The sequence below is a fragment of the Trypanosoma theileri genome (assembly GCF_002087225.1).
Source record: "Trypanosoma theileri isolate Edinburgh chromosome Unknown TM35_Tth_19_V1, whole genome shotgun sequence".
NCBI classification, from domain to species: Eukaryota; Euglenozoa; class Kinetoplastea; order Trypanosomatida; family Trypanosomatidae; genus Trypanosoma; species Trypanosoma theileri.
Genome location: NW_021639861.1, coordinates 111,231 through 125,124, shown reverse-complemented (window position 1 = coordinate 125,124; position 13,894 = coordinate 111,231). Strand labels below are relative to the sequence as shown.

At 40.3% G+C, this 13,894-nt stretch overlaps 6 protein-coding genes across 6 annotated transcripts; all 6 read left to right on the top strand.

Annotated features, from left to right (window-relative positions):
* Positions 1-59: 59 nt before the first annotated feature.
* TM35_000191480 (uncharacterized protein) lies at positions 60-1,673 on the top strand (the record flags this gene model as incomplete). The annotated part of the gene is made up of 1 exon (XM_029026646.1): positions 60-1,673. One exon carries the CDS (start codon positions 60-62, stop codon positions 1,671-1,673), a length of 1,614 nt encoding a protein of 537 aa, XP_028881970.1.
* A 606-nt stretch (positions 1,674-2,279) lies between these two features.
* TM35_000191470 (putative pyrroline-5-carboxylate reductase) lies at positions 2,280-3,074 on the top strand (the record flags this gene model as incomplete). The annotated part of the gene is made up of 1 exon (XM_029026645.1): positions 2,280-3,074. One exon carries the CDS (start codon positions 2,280-2,282, stop codon positions 3,072-3,074), a length of 795 nt encoding a protein of 264 aa, XP_028881969.1.
* Positions 3,075-3,924: 850 nt separating this feature from the next.
* Positions 3,925-5,430, top strand: TM35_000191460 (glycogen synthase kinase-3 alpha; the record flags this gene model as incomplete). The annotated part of the gene is made up of 1 exon (XM_029026644.1): positions 3,925-5,430. The coding sequence occupies one exon, from the start codon at positions 3,925-3,927 to the stop codon at positions 5,428-5,430; it is 1,506 nt and encodes a 501-aa protein (XP_028881968.1).
* A 2,500-nt stretch (positions 5,431-7,930) lies between these two features.
* On the top strand, positions 7,931-9,841 carry TM35_000191450 (uncharacterized protein; the record flags this gene model as incomplete). Its single annotated transcript, XM_029026643.1, has 1 exon — positions 7,931-9,841. One exon carries the CDS (start codon positions 7,931-7,933, stop codon positions 9,839-9,841), a length of 1,911 nt encoding a protein of 636 aa, XP_028881967.1.
* Positions 9,842-10,351: 510 nt separating this feature from the next.
* TM35_000191440 (putative tyrosyl-tRNA synthetase) lies at positions 10,352-11,605 on the top strand (the record flags this gene model as incomplete). The annotated part of the gene is made up of 1 exon (XM_029026642.1): positions 10,352-11,605. One exon carries the CDS (start codon positions 10,352-10,354, stop codon positions 11,603-11,605), a length of 1,254 nt encoding a protein of 417 aa, XP_028881966.1.
* Positions 11,606-11,928: 323 nt separating this feature from the next.
* On the top strand, positions 11,929-13,893 carry TM35_000191430 (uncharacterized protein; the record flags this gene model as incomplete). The annotated part of the gene is made up of 1 exon (XM_029026641.1): positions 11,929-13,893. A coding segment is annotated over one exon (1,965 nt), but the record flags the coding sequence as incomplete, so codon positions are not given.
* Position 13,894: the final 1 nt, after the last annotated feature.

The following is a 13,894-nucleotide window of genomic DNA, read 5'->3' as shown; positions in this document are numbered from 1 at the left end:
TTCCTCTTTTTTCTTTAATACAGGAAAGCGTCCAGGCAGTATTGCATAGAACAGCAGATATGGATAGTGATGACGATCGTATTCTCGGTTTAACAGTGCAGAACCCCGATGAATCACTACAGAACACATCAAGTGCTGTTGCTGCTGCTACTAGTGGTGAGGGTGGTGGTAGTGTAGGTGCTGATGGGGAAAGGAAAAAAGACGGAGAAGAAGAAGAGGAAGAAGAATTCCTTGACTTGGGACCACCCACTGATGATGATAATGATGAAAAAAAAGATAATGATGATGATGATGGAAGTGATGGTGAGGCGGGCGAGAGCAGTCATGCAAACGATAATGGTAGTAATGCCTCTAATGATGATGGAAGTGATGTAGGGAGTGAAAATGATGCACCACTCTCTGATGAAGCATTAGTGCGCATTGAGAGTAAGAGTGAAGCGAAGGCGCTTGGAAAAGAACTTTATAGACGCTGGAAGAAACTACAGAAACGCAGTAAGAAAGAAAAGCATCGACATGATAGCAAGAAGAAGAGCAAGAAAGATGATAAGAAGCATAAAGAAAAAAAGAATGAAAAGAGAAAACGCAGAAGGGCAGATGATGATGATGATGATGATGATGATGATGATAACGATTTCATGGATGAGATGGATGAGGAAAAGGAAGGAAAGCGAACAAGCCGTAATGCGAAAAAGCAACGAAAGAGTTCTCGTCATGAAAAGCCAATTGCTCTGGGTGATGAAGACCTAGGATCTGCACCTTTTGCAAATCTTGATGAAGTACTATTGACAGAAGAGGCTGCGGCAAGACGCAGTGGTGGGCGAAGCGGAAAAGGCAGCAGCAGCAGTAATAATATTAACAATAATAATCATAACATAGTCTCAGAATCAAAACCAAAGAAACTTTCAGCAGATGCTCAGCGTGGTGTACTCCGTTCAATGGCAGCTGCTGTTGTAAATGCTATGCGAGAGGCACGATTACAGGATGAAGTAGATATGAATCAACATCGACCACCACTTCATCGTGTAAGTATATTGGATAAAGTTGTGACCCAATGCCGCCGTGAGGCTTTACGACCATTTCTTATTGAGGAAGGTATCCTACAAGAGCTTAGCACTTGGCTCTATGATTTTAATCGTCGTGAACTTGCTGCATTTGAATTACGCTCCGCTGCGCTGGATATCCTTTTAGGATTCCCTATAGAAGGAGAATTAAATGTTGGTATGGCCCGTAATGGAGATGAAATATTGGATGCCTTTACTGGAATGTCCCGCGAACACCTTATCCACACAGACCTTGGTAGTGCTGTAAACGCATTACGACAAGATAAACATGAGGTTCATCAAAACCGTTCAAAAGCCGTACGACTTCTTGAGCGTCTCAGTCGAGCCATGTCTGGTGGTGTGAAATCTTCACATCGGAGTGGCGATGGATCGGGGAATTCTTCCTTCGCGGGTGGAAGTGGGGCCTCTAGCAGTAATGTGACGTGGAAGTGTCAAGATGATCCCACAGTGGCACCGCCATTTCATATGGTTCAGACGGGAACAGAGGCTTTTCAAACAGCACTTGTGCGGCCAGATCCACTGGATCCACTCTCTTATCTTCGCGTGCCACCACGTCGAGCCCCAAAGGCATATGTGACCAATCTCGGTGGCAATGTTGGTGTTGGAGAGTAGATCCTCTTATATCTCATTCGTGCTCTCTTTCGTTTGTTTGTTCTTTTTTTTTTTTTTTTGACTCTTTCTCTCTTTTTTTGTGTGATACAGCAGTTGCTGACAAACGATGTGGAGATTGAATAGTCGTGTAATGATGGTACAGACTTAGATGTCTTTTTGTTTTGTTTTGTTTTTTTCTTTTATGTAACTGTTTTTGTTGTTATTTTTGGCTCTTCTTCTGTTGTTGTGGAGTTAATCCTCTTTTTTTCTTTTTTTTTCTTCTTGGTTCTTTGTTATTTGACTGGTAATGGGGTGTTATTTTTTTTTTTATTATTGTTTTCTTGTTGCTGTTCTCGTTGGTCTTTCTTTCTTTATTTGCCTGTAATGTATATGTCTTCATATTTTTATATGAAAATCTAAGAACACGCAATAAAACAACAACGACAACAGGAATAACCTAAGAAACCAAAAAAAAAAAAAAAATCGACTCTCACTACATCTAGGGATTAGTGTATATCGTTTACCTTAACAAAAAAAAAGAAAAGTACATACATATATACTTATATATTCTCTTTACTTGTGGTGTGAAGGGCAATGTTCTCAATCGGAATTATCGGTTGTGGCAATATGTGTGAGTGCATATTGGGTGGACTTCTTCGCAGCGGGGAGTACGCGGCGAAATCCATCGCGGTATATAACCGCACAGAAGCTAATGTACAGCGGCTTTGTACACAGTACGGTGTGCGGGCCGGTGAAAACGCCTCACAAGTGGCTGCCAATGCAAAGATTGTACTTATTGGCGTAAAACCATATTCGGTGTGTCCCGTACTGGAGTCTATTCGGAATTCACTAAAGCCAGACACCATTGTTGTCTCTGTTGCAGCGGCTATTACGATTGCGGCGATGGAGAGGGCGGTGGGGCATCCGTGTAAAATTGTTCGTACGATGCCAAATGTACCTACACGTGTAGGAGCGGGTCTCACATCCATTACACCAAACAGTTATGTTACCCCAGAAGAGACGGCGTCTGTTGTGAAGATGTTCAACACTGTAGGGAAAACAGTGGAGGTGACGGAATCCCAAATCCATGCGGTGATTGGAGTGGCCGGCTCATCTCCTGCGTATGTGTTTATGTTCATGGAGGCAATGGCAGATGCCGCCGTGCACGGTGGACTCCCACGCGCGCAGGCTTATGAGTTGGCCGCACAGGCGGTGCTTGGCTCTGCGAAGTTATTACAACAACAACGAGAGGAGAATAGTAGTGTCTCTCCAGCACAGTTGAAGGATATGGTCTGTTCACCCGGTGGGACTACCATTGAGGCCGTCCGTTCATTAGAGAAGGGTGGATTACGTTCTACCGTTATTGAGGCGATGATAGCATGCATGGACAAATCGAAAGAATTGGAAGCCAAACTTAACTAAAAAAAAAAGAAAAACAACTGTTTTTTTTTTTTTTTTTTGTTTGTTTGTTTGTTTGCTTGTTCGTTCGTTCGTTTTTGATTTATCTTTCTCGTTGTGTGCGTGTCTGTGTGTGTGCTTTTTTTTTACAATTCCATAAATTTCAAATTACAATTTCATTGTTCCTTCGCTTTCTTTTTTTGTTTCCCTACAAACGGTCGGCCAGAATCTGGGGATATTATATATCTGGTTTCTTTTTGACGTGTTATCTTTTTTTGTTTTCTTGTTGTCCATGGATAGAACTGATATGGCTGTGATCCTCTGATCCAATATTATCTCTTTTTCCCTCATGGATAAAAGGGAGTAGAGTATTACTACGTTAAACAGAAGGTGCCCTAATGAACAAATAAGGGGGGAAAAAATATTATTATTATTATTATTATTATTATTATTATTATTTAACTATTACGCAGCTATCGGAGTAAACCATGAGAGGGGGCAAAAAAAAAAAAAGAAAGAATGGGAAAGTAAACGATTCTCTTATGCAATTTTACATGCTATTTGGAATGTGGTATTTTTTTTTCTTTCTTTTTTCCTATACTATACACTTGGATATACCAAATCTTGTGATGTTTGCAATGAGTTTGTGCTCTCTCTCTCTCTCTCTCCTTTCTCTCTGTTTCTCTTCTAACGACTTTATAGGAAGAAAAGAGTGGTATCAGGAACTCCTCTTATTTGAAGAGGGAGAGAAGAAACCGTTGAAAAGGAAAAGAAAAGTGTGTATAAAATAATTAAACAAAAACAAAAAAAGAAGAAAAAAGGGCAACAAAGGATTTAACAAAACGAAAGAAAAAAAAAAAAGGTCAAAAAAAAAATGATAAAAACTGCAAAAAGTGTACCTCTCGCTCCATTTACAGGAGGATCTCAGAAACCACCTGAGTCTTCAAAAAAGGAGGGTATTACGAGTAGTTGCTCTATTGCAGATATTCAAACAACATATGAACTTCTTCATGTTCTTGGGCGAGGATCGTTCGGTGTTGTTTCATTAGCAAGAGTGCGGAAAACTGGTAAAACTGTTGCTATAAAGAAAGTTCTCTTTGACAGCCGTTTACATCCACGTGAGCTGGTGATCCTGCGTGACCATCTTGGACCAGCTGCCCAACACAGTGGAGTTTCTAATTTAAGTAACAGTAATACCAGCCGCAATAGAGATGAAGGCGAAAATGCGAATATGAATAATGTATCTACAGAAGGGAAATCTATCTCAGTGGAGGATGCTACGGCTATTCCAACTATAGTTCCTTATCACCCAGGCATAGTTCAACTGTTGGATCATTTTTATGCTTGTGGAGCAAATGGGGAACAATACCTATATATTGTAATGGATTACATACCATCGGATATGTATCGTTTACAATATATGTATATACAACAAAAACGGCAACAAATGCCACTCATTCTCGTTAAGGTTGCCATGTTTCAGCTTGCACGAGCTTTGGTGTTCCTTCATACACGTGGTATGTGCCATCGTGATATTAAACCAAGTAATTTATTGATTGATCCAGAAACAGGAGTTGTAAAATTGTGCGATTTTGGCGCTGCAAAGGTGATGCAATCATTAGACTTTAAAGGTCCAAGAGAAAAGAATGTACCGTATATTTGTTCCCGTTATTACCGTGCTCCAGAGCTTTTGCTTGGTTCACTCTATTACCACTTTCATGTAGATATGTGGGCATTTGGATGTGTACTGGCGGAGTTTCTCTGTGGAGAGGTACTTTTTAAAGGTAGTACGACTGTTGATCAGATGGCTGAGATTTTTAAGGTTCTCGGTGCACCATCACGGCAAGAACTTCTTACGCTTAACCCACAAAGTGCAGAAGCGCTCACTTTGGCGTGTAGATCATGGTGTGATTCCTCACCTGCGCCAAATACTTCAATGAGTACAACTGCTCCTCCTCCTCCTCCTGGTGCTGGTGGTGCTGCTGCTGCTGCTGCTGCTGCTAGTACGACGAGTACAACTGCTGGTAGTGATTATTTTCAACGATATCAAGCTCTACAAATAAAAGCGCTACAATGGCAAAATGTGCTTCCACCCAATACACCAGCATCAGCAGTTTCACTGGTTGGTGAACTATTACGGTATACACCAACAGAGCGTTTATCTGCTATAGAAGTGGTACAGCATCCATTCTTTGATGAGTTGTTCACAGATGATGCACGTCTTCCTAATGGTGCGGCACTACCAGTGAGTATGTTTCAAGTAACAAGTGAAGAGAGTGAACTGTTTCCTTTATGGCTTTTAGAGCGCATGGGAAGTGCAGAAATATTGGCTAAACAATTGGCTACAGAGACTAGCAAAGAGGAGGTACCGAAACAATAACAATAAAGATTAAAAAGAATTCGTAACAATAAAATGGTACGGCAACAAGGGCGTAGACTCCAAATATATGACAAATTAAATATGTTACACATATTTCTCTTGCAAATGAGATCAACGATATATAAATTGGGTAATCGTTTAAGCAGGAAAAAAAAAAGATGGTCAAACATGTTTTTTTTTTTATTATTATTATTATTATTATTATTATTATTTGGTGTTGTTGTTTCTTTTTATGAAATGCAATCTGATCATCTTTTTCTTCTTGTAAGGATACCCCGTACAATATTTACTCACTCACATATATACACCCGAGGTGTTAAGAAAATAGGAAGAAACAATGCTGAAAAAGGAGAAAAAAAAAAGTGGGGAAACGTAATGGTTCCTATCTTGAACTGAAAAAATACCCTGGGAGAGAAGAGGGGATAAGATAATTGTTGTTGATGATGATGATGTTTTTTTCGTATTGCTTCCTTGAAATAAAAGCCAGATCTACAAATAAATGGATGTGGTATCTCTTTTATTTTTCTTTCTCTTTGGGTGCCCCTTCCCCCCAATCCATCTCAAAAAAAGAATTACTTGTACGGAGAATATAAAAATGAAAAGGTGAGAGATATGGTGGGAAGTGAGGTTTTTTTTTTTTTCTTTTTGGGGGGTGTATGGGTGTGTGTGGACCCTTACATCTTTTTGTTTTCATTGTTATGATGCTGGTGTTAACAATGAGGTTTGTCGAAGATGAATATAGTGGTGTTGTTTATGCCCTTGTTCTTGCTGGGCTTGTTTCTTTATTGTTTTGTTTCTTTGAGTGATTGGCTGGTTAATGCTGTGCGACGAGGTGTGTCCCCGTCTGTGTTCATTTATGTGTACCTGCTTTCAAGTGTTGGAAGCGTTTTTTTTTTTTTTTCTTGCCTGGTTTGAATGGATCTTGGTTTCAGTAGAATTCAATATTCCTGTTGTTGTTGTTTTTTTATTTGTCCTTGTCTCTCCATTTAGCCTATCCGTTTGTTTTCTTCACTGTTTTTATGTTCCTATCAATTCTTTTTTTTTTTACTCTTTACTAAAGAGGAGCTTTCTTGCATTGTTGTTATTATTGCTGTTTATTTGTTTGTTCTCGTTTTTCGTTTTTAAATGAGGGCAATGGGAGGGCTAAAAGGGTGATATGCTTGGGGGAAATGTGGAAAGGAAAGACAAACTCGCGTGATCTCTTCTTTTTTTTTTTCTTTTGGCACCGTCTCTTTTCTAAAAGGAAAGAAATAAACGAGACCATTAATGGAGGTTGTTGCGAGCTTCTTTGTATATACGGAGTTACTTAAATTATTGGCTTAATGCTTATATATATATATATATATATATATATTTGCGTTTGGACTTTGGGTGTTTGAGTGTTTTTTTTTTTTTTTATCTTGTTCTTGTTTTCTTCTTCCTTATCTTTTTTTTTTGTTTTTTCATCAGACTGCCGTTGCCAACATCACTGTGATCGTCAAATCATATTTTGTTGTGGTTTTGTGTTTGAGATTTCACTTATTTCTGTGCGTGTTTTTCTTTTTTTTTCTGAGACTGTCTGTAATTCATTTTTCTTCATTGCGCTCTATGTGAGTATTTTACTTTGTTGTTGATGTTTGCATGATGTTGGCTGTGGTGTGTGTGTGTGTGTGTTATTCCTTCATTTGTTTGTTTTTTCTTTCTCTCTTTTTTTTTCCTTCTGTGTTTCTTTCTTTATTTTTGCTCTTCTTTTCAGTGAGTGGAGAAAGAAAAGAAAAAATCCGTTCTTGTTTTACAAGGGTGTTTCTCATTAATTTTTTTTTTGTTTTTTGTTGCTTCCGCGTTTGTTTTTAATTGCTGCTTCCAATAACAAAAAAAAAAAAAAAACTACATCGTATAGTCTGCGGAAATTTGCAGGAGAGAATGGAAGAGAAAATGGAGAATGTGTGAGATACATGCCCTCAAAACAAAAAAAAAAAATGGAAAAGAGAAGAAATTCGATACACGTTAAAGAAGGAATATTGAAAGTGAATAAAAAAAAAAAAAGATATAAATGGATGGGGAAAGTGTGAATATTAATGGAGTTGGGGATTTTTTCAGGTTCCACTCAAAGACGTTAGCAACATTATTATTACAACAAGCATTATATTGAACTCCCTCCTTTCAATTGTTTCTCCCGGTAAGGGGGTAATATTGACTTTATTATTATTATTATTATTATTATTATTATTATTATTCCTTTCTGTGCAGCGACTCATTTGGTAGACAGGAGGGGATGTGCACATACTTTCAGAGAAATAAAATATAGCTCAACACGTAAAGAAAAAAAAAAAAGGAATGATAATTAGTATGATAATATCTATGTGATTGAACAAATCACATATATAAAATAAAAATAAATAAAAAATATCTGTGTTCAATTTCAATTTATTTTTTTTGTATGTTATTTTCTTCTTTATGCATCTTCTTTTTTTTTTTTTTTTAATTCTTTTTCGGTTCTGTTAACTAGTTGCGGTTGTAAATGTCCCTTTGGAAGGATGTGGCGGTTTCTGGTGCACTACTACGAGAGAGATTCATTCGGTATCGACCCGCAGTTGCAGCAGTAAACGTGTCAAGATCAACAGCCTCATCATCATCATCATCCGTAAAGTTCGCTGGTGCCCCATCACCTGGAATAATGAGAAACTCACATATTTATGGTCGTCGTAAATTGCTTTTGCCTGTATATGCCTATGGGAGTTGCCGAGGTGTTTTCACTGTGACTACCGTGATAAGAAATGGTAAGAATTTTGAATGGATGAAGCGAGAAGATGATAAGAAAGTGAGTCATATTGGGGAACGAGGGACAATGGAAGTGGAAACAAAGGAAAAAGGAATGTTGGGGTGGGAATCAGATGCAGATGAGCGACAAGCATTGCGAAGTATTGAAAATGCTATTTCTTCGCTAAAAAACGACTCATTACGACAATATGATGATGCCTTTAATTTTCTTCCTGCTGCTAATTATCGTCACTCTATGGTGATGTTACTTGGAAATCATAGTGCTGGAAAATCTACTATTATTAATTACTTGTTGGGTCGAGAAGTACAGAGAACGGGTGTAGCACCAACAGATGATGGATTTACTATTATTCAACGAGGTAATGAAGACAATGATGATGATGGACCTACTAGTGTAAGTGATCCACGTTATCAGTTACAAGATTTACAGAAATTTGGTTTACATTTTGTACATCGTTTTAAGATAAAAACAAGACGTTTGCCTAGTCAATCAAGGGTACCACCTGGATTAATGATAGTAGATTCACCTGGTATGATTGACACCCCTATTCATGTGCGTGACCGTACATCTCTGGAGGGTCAATTACGTGGCTATGATTTTCTCGCTGTAACTAGATGGTTTGCATCACGATGTGATGTAATTCTTCTTGTCTTTGATCCTGCTAACCCAGGAACTACTGGTGAAACACTTGATGTTCTCACAAAATCTCTCGCTGGTTTTGAACATAAGTTTCTACTTGTCATGAACAAGGTGGACATGTTTGATAAGACGACAGATTTTGCCCGAGCGTATGGAGCACTTTGTTGGAATCTTAGCAAAGTATTGACAATGAAGGATATTCCACGTATTTACACTACCTTCGTCCCTACAAAAGCTTCAATTGCTTCTGTTACTATTTCTACAAGTAATGTAGACGAAGAAAAGAAGACACGGGTACCATTATCATCTGCTGTGAAGTCGACCCCTATTTCCCCCTTTAGTGAGGAGGGAGCAAAGATGGTGGCGATGGAGGAGTTTCTGCGGCAGCGGGAGGAGGTGGTGGATGAGATCCTCAAGGCCCCACTGCGCCGCCTGGACAATCTCATCACGGAGGCGGAGGAGGGCGCACGGCGTATTCTCCTCGCCGGCCGCGTCTGCACGGCGATTGTGTGGGACTATCGCCGCTGGCAGATGATTGGAGTGTTGGCGCCAACGGCCCTCTTCGCTGCGAGTGCGGGGATATTGGCCCTCGGCGGGATCGCCACAACACCCGTCACCCTCGCCACCCTCACCGCACTCGCCGGGGCAACCACACTATATGTATCTGTCACAGGTCTAAAGAGGCTCGAGCGCGAATTGCTGGAGAACAGCGATGCGGTGGTGGATAGGATCTTTATTGGGCGCGAAAATACACTAGATCTGCAACTTCGCTGGAAGAACGCGGTGAAACCGGAAATATTAAACCTCGCAGAGACTTCAGATGCAGCGGGGCGTGGTGTTATCGCGTCGCTGCCAACTCTCACCCCATGGGGACGAAAAACGATAACGTCCGTCTTGAAACGCGATATCCCAGCACTGCGTCTGCGCGTGGCGGAGTACAAGCAGAGACTTAGCAGTCAAAATGGCAAACAGTCATCATCATCATCAACACCACCAGTGCCGCCCCTTTAAGGGGAATTCTGGTGCTCTTTTTTTTTTTTATTATTATTATTGCTTCTCTATTTTTTTTTTTATATTAGTAGAGATGGTGGGGGGTCGAAATAACAATAAAAAAAAAAAAGAAAGGGATGAGGGGAAAATTATTTCCTTCGGTTCTAGAAAGTGATGCGAGGGTAAAAGGAAGGAGAAAAAAAAATGTAACTAAAAGGAAAAAAGAAGAAAGTACATGCCTGATGTGACGTTTCTCTCGATTTTCGACTTACTTGTTATGTTTTTTTTTTTTTTTTGCCTTTACTGTTTCCACAGCTGCTTTTCATTTTCCAATTCTAACTTTTTATGGGTTTTTTTTTTGTGTAATGGTTGTTGTTCCTTGCCTGTATTTCGTTTTGGTGGTTTACACCCAGGGTAGTATGCTTTCTCTGGTATTTTTTTCCTTTATTGATTTCTTCAACTCAATTGTTTTTATTATTATTATTATTATTATTATTATTATTATTTATTATTAAAGGGGCTTTCACAACAATGAACAGCTATAAGTACATTCTTCAGAAAAAATCCCCCCTTTGTAAGGCATTACAATGCTTGCTTCAGATGTTCTCCGTTCCATCTGATCACATTATTGCTGAAGGAGAACATTTTGCAGTAAAGGCTGGATCTAAAATACATATTGGAGTTCTTCCAGTTCTCAGCACACTTCGCTCTACCACAACAGATGCTGCTTTACAAGCTTTTGTTGGAACAGATGCCGAAGTATACCCTTTGGTGAACCAATGGGTTTCAACTGCAGTTCTTCTTTCCGTTGATGCCACTTGCGATCGTTCAGGTGTTTCTACGCCTATTACCAAGCACATCTTTGCCGAAATTGAGAAGTCTGTGGAAAGTTTTGATTTAAAGAAGAGTTTTTTGGTGGGAACACCACGTGCGACAGTTGCCGATTTTCTACTTTATGCAGCTATTCATGGACATCCTGATGCCATGAAAGAAGCGCAACCTTCAACCATGGCTTGGTCATTACATGCCCAAAATGATCCTTATCTTAAGCCTATTCTTTCTGAAGCAGCGATAGCGGAAGCCGAAGCAAAGCTGGCTAATGCACAGAAATCGAAAAAGCCAGTGTTTGTAAAACCCTCTGAAGAGGAAATCTTACGTCGTCGCTTGGAGAAGGAAAAAGAAAAACAAGAGAAATTGGCAAAGGCAGCAGCTGCTGGTGGTGCTGCTACGTCATCATCGTCAGATGCAAAGGAAGCAAAGGCGCAGCAGTCGAAACAAAAGGAACCTGCATCACTGGATCCCAATACTCTTGATATTCGTGTGGGTCGATTCACAAACCTTAAACGACACCCTGACGCAGATCGTCTTTATGTTGAAGAGATGGATCTTGGTTCAGAGAAACGCACTATTGTCTCTGGTCTTGTGGAACACTACAAGCCTGAAGAGCTGGAAGGAACGTTATGTCTCGCCGTTTGTAATATGAAGCCAAAACCCTTAAAGGGTGTTACTTCACATGGTATGGTGTTGTGTGCCTCTAATGAAAAAACACTGCGCCTTGTTCGACCACCAGAAGGAGCACAGCCAGGAGATCGTATTCTTTTTGCTGATGTTTTTGATGCGGAACGTCTAAAGGAGACGAAACAGTTGTCTGGTAATGCCATGAGCGAATTAATTGGATTCCTTCGTACAGACAGCGAGGGTGTTGTACGTTGGCGCGATATTCCTGCACTACATGCTGCTGGTATGCTCAAGGTTCCAGAAGTAACAGACGCTGTCGTCAAATAACTGAGAAATCTGTGTAAGGGAGAAGAATAGATAACGTATTCGGATTGGAGGATTATTCTTTTTCTTATTGTTCATATTTTTTTTCTCTCCTTCTTTTTCCATTTATTGTCTCTACTGTTACACTTTTTTATTTTTTTATTTTTCTGCTCTTTAGTATGGGCCATTATGAAATCATTTTTTTTTTTTTTCCTTTCTCTCTCTCTCTCTCTTTACTTTACTTTTTTATTTATTTATTTATTCATGCTTACTTGTAGCTCCGCTTATTATTGAAGCGAATAACACAGATATTCAGTCCTCATTCCTCTTGATTTACTTTGGTAGGGATGTATCGAACGAAGAAATCAGATGGAAGGGCTTCTGCTGTTACGGAGGCTCATGTGAACGCTATGGAAGTGTTGCCACCACAAGAAGCTCCAATGCCAGAGCCGACTCCGGAGACGACGCTTGCAAATTCACTTATGTATTTCAAAGCGCGTCTATTGGCCCCATTTATGCTTTTTGACAAAAACATTCGGCAAGTTGTACCAAACCCTGCACATGATCGTGTGCTGCGCGCTGAGGTATCGCGTGTGCAAGGAGTCGTTCTCCGTGAGATTCGGCGAGCTCTAGAAAACGAATCCAAATTAACACCTAAAGAAACACTTTATGCTGTTCAGAAAAGTGTCATGTTTGCCTTTGCCTCTTGTATTGTATCAAGTGACATGGAGACCCTTGTGCCAATTTCTTCTGAAGAAGAGGCAGTGGGTCCAATGGCACGTCTGGAAAATGTCTTTGCTGAGCGAAACGCTTGTGCTAAAGCTGTGGCAACACTTGGCGCTGTACTCTCGACAGGTATAGTTCGAGACACATATGGAGAAGCATGTAAGCGACTTGAAGCACGACTTGCAGCAGAGGAAGAATCGGAAATAAACAGCAAAAGAACAAAGAATGCAAAGCTTGCACTAGGAGCAACAAAAAAGAACACACAAGATCTTGTACAACTTCGTAATGCTTTGGTTACAGCATTTGATGCTATCAGTACTCCTTTTTATGAAAATGGTACTAAACCACAAGCGAATAGTTCGACATCAGATGCCTCAGCAGCAGATCTTACTGTGGAATCGTATTACGGTCTCCTTGGTTGGGTACTCATGTTGCAGCCGGAACGTCTTCATTTGGAGGCTGTTCATTCTACAGTTTCACCTATACAGAAGCCGAGAGAAGCGGTAGAACAGTTTGCTAAGGTAACCTCTTATAATCCTGCTACAGGTGAGGTTACAATTGTTCGTGCAAAACCCACATCCAAGTGGGGTTTGATGATTAATTCTGGAGGGGCTTTGATTGGTTTGGAAAATTCTCTTCGAAATGCTACTTCTTCTGGAGGTGAGCTGTATAGTGCTATTCAACAGCAGAAGGCGGGTTTATCAATTTTTAACATAAATGGGCGCTCTGTTCGAAGCAGCAAAGGTGAGAAAGAAGACACTCCAGAGGCCAAGTCCTCACGCATGGGAAAGATACTGGAAGTACTAAGGCAGTCAGATCTTGAAATTTCTTTAACTCTTACAAAAGTTGAAAAACATGATGAACCACAAGAAGTGGCTTTTGATCTTATAGAGCAAGGAGGTGAGGGAGCATCTGGACAAGAGGCTGCACTCATTCTCAGGAGACCATCCACTGAGGTACAGTGGCAGCTCACGTTGCGTTTTCGCAGTGAAGGCTTTTTCGTTTTAGATGACTTTTCTAGTTCGCTGAGACTTTCTAAAGAGGCTAAGAAGTTTCTTTCTACTCATCGTGGTCATTTGTTAATCACGCACGTCAATGGATGCGCGATATCAAATAATAAATTTCTCATGGACTTAATTTCTAGCTCTGTTTACCTGGTGTTGCGCCTTCGTGTGGTAAATGACGTAGAACCTCTTGTGGGAGAGATGATGGCCCCTGAAGGAGCTACAGGGACGAATACCATATCAAAGGTGATTGAGGGAAATCTAGGACTAGCTGTAGAGTCTACAGTCGAAGAGATTCTACCCCAGACAGATGCAGCAGGTGAACTTGAGGACGCTGAAGTAGCCCAACATCGAACCCTGTTAGAAAAACACCACATTGATCCAGATGAACCATTGCCGCATGCGGAGGAGGAAGAAGGAATGGTTGCATCCAAAAAGAAGAAGGGTCGTTCAAAGAAGGTGACGGCAACAGAAGCTGACGAAGTGGTACCACCCATAGAAATGGAAGAAAATGCCGCGGAGCTACCAGCAGAGAGCGAGGCGGAGGAAGTATCTTCCAAAAAGAAGAAGGGTCGTTCAAAGA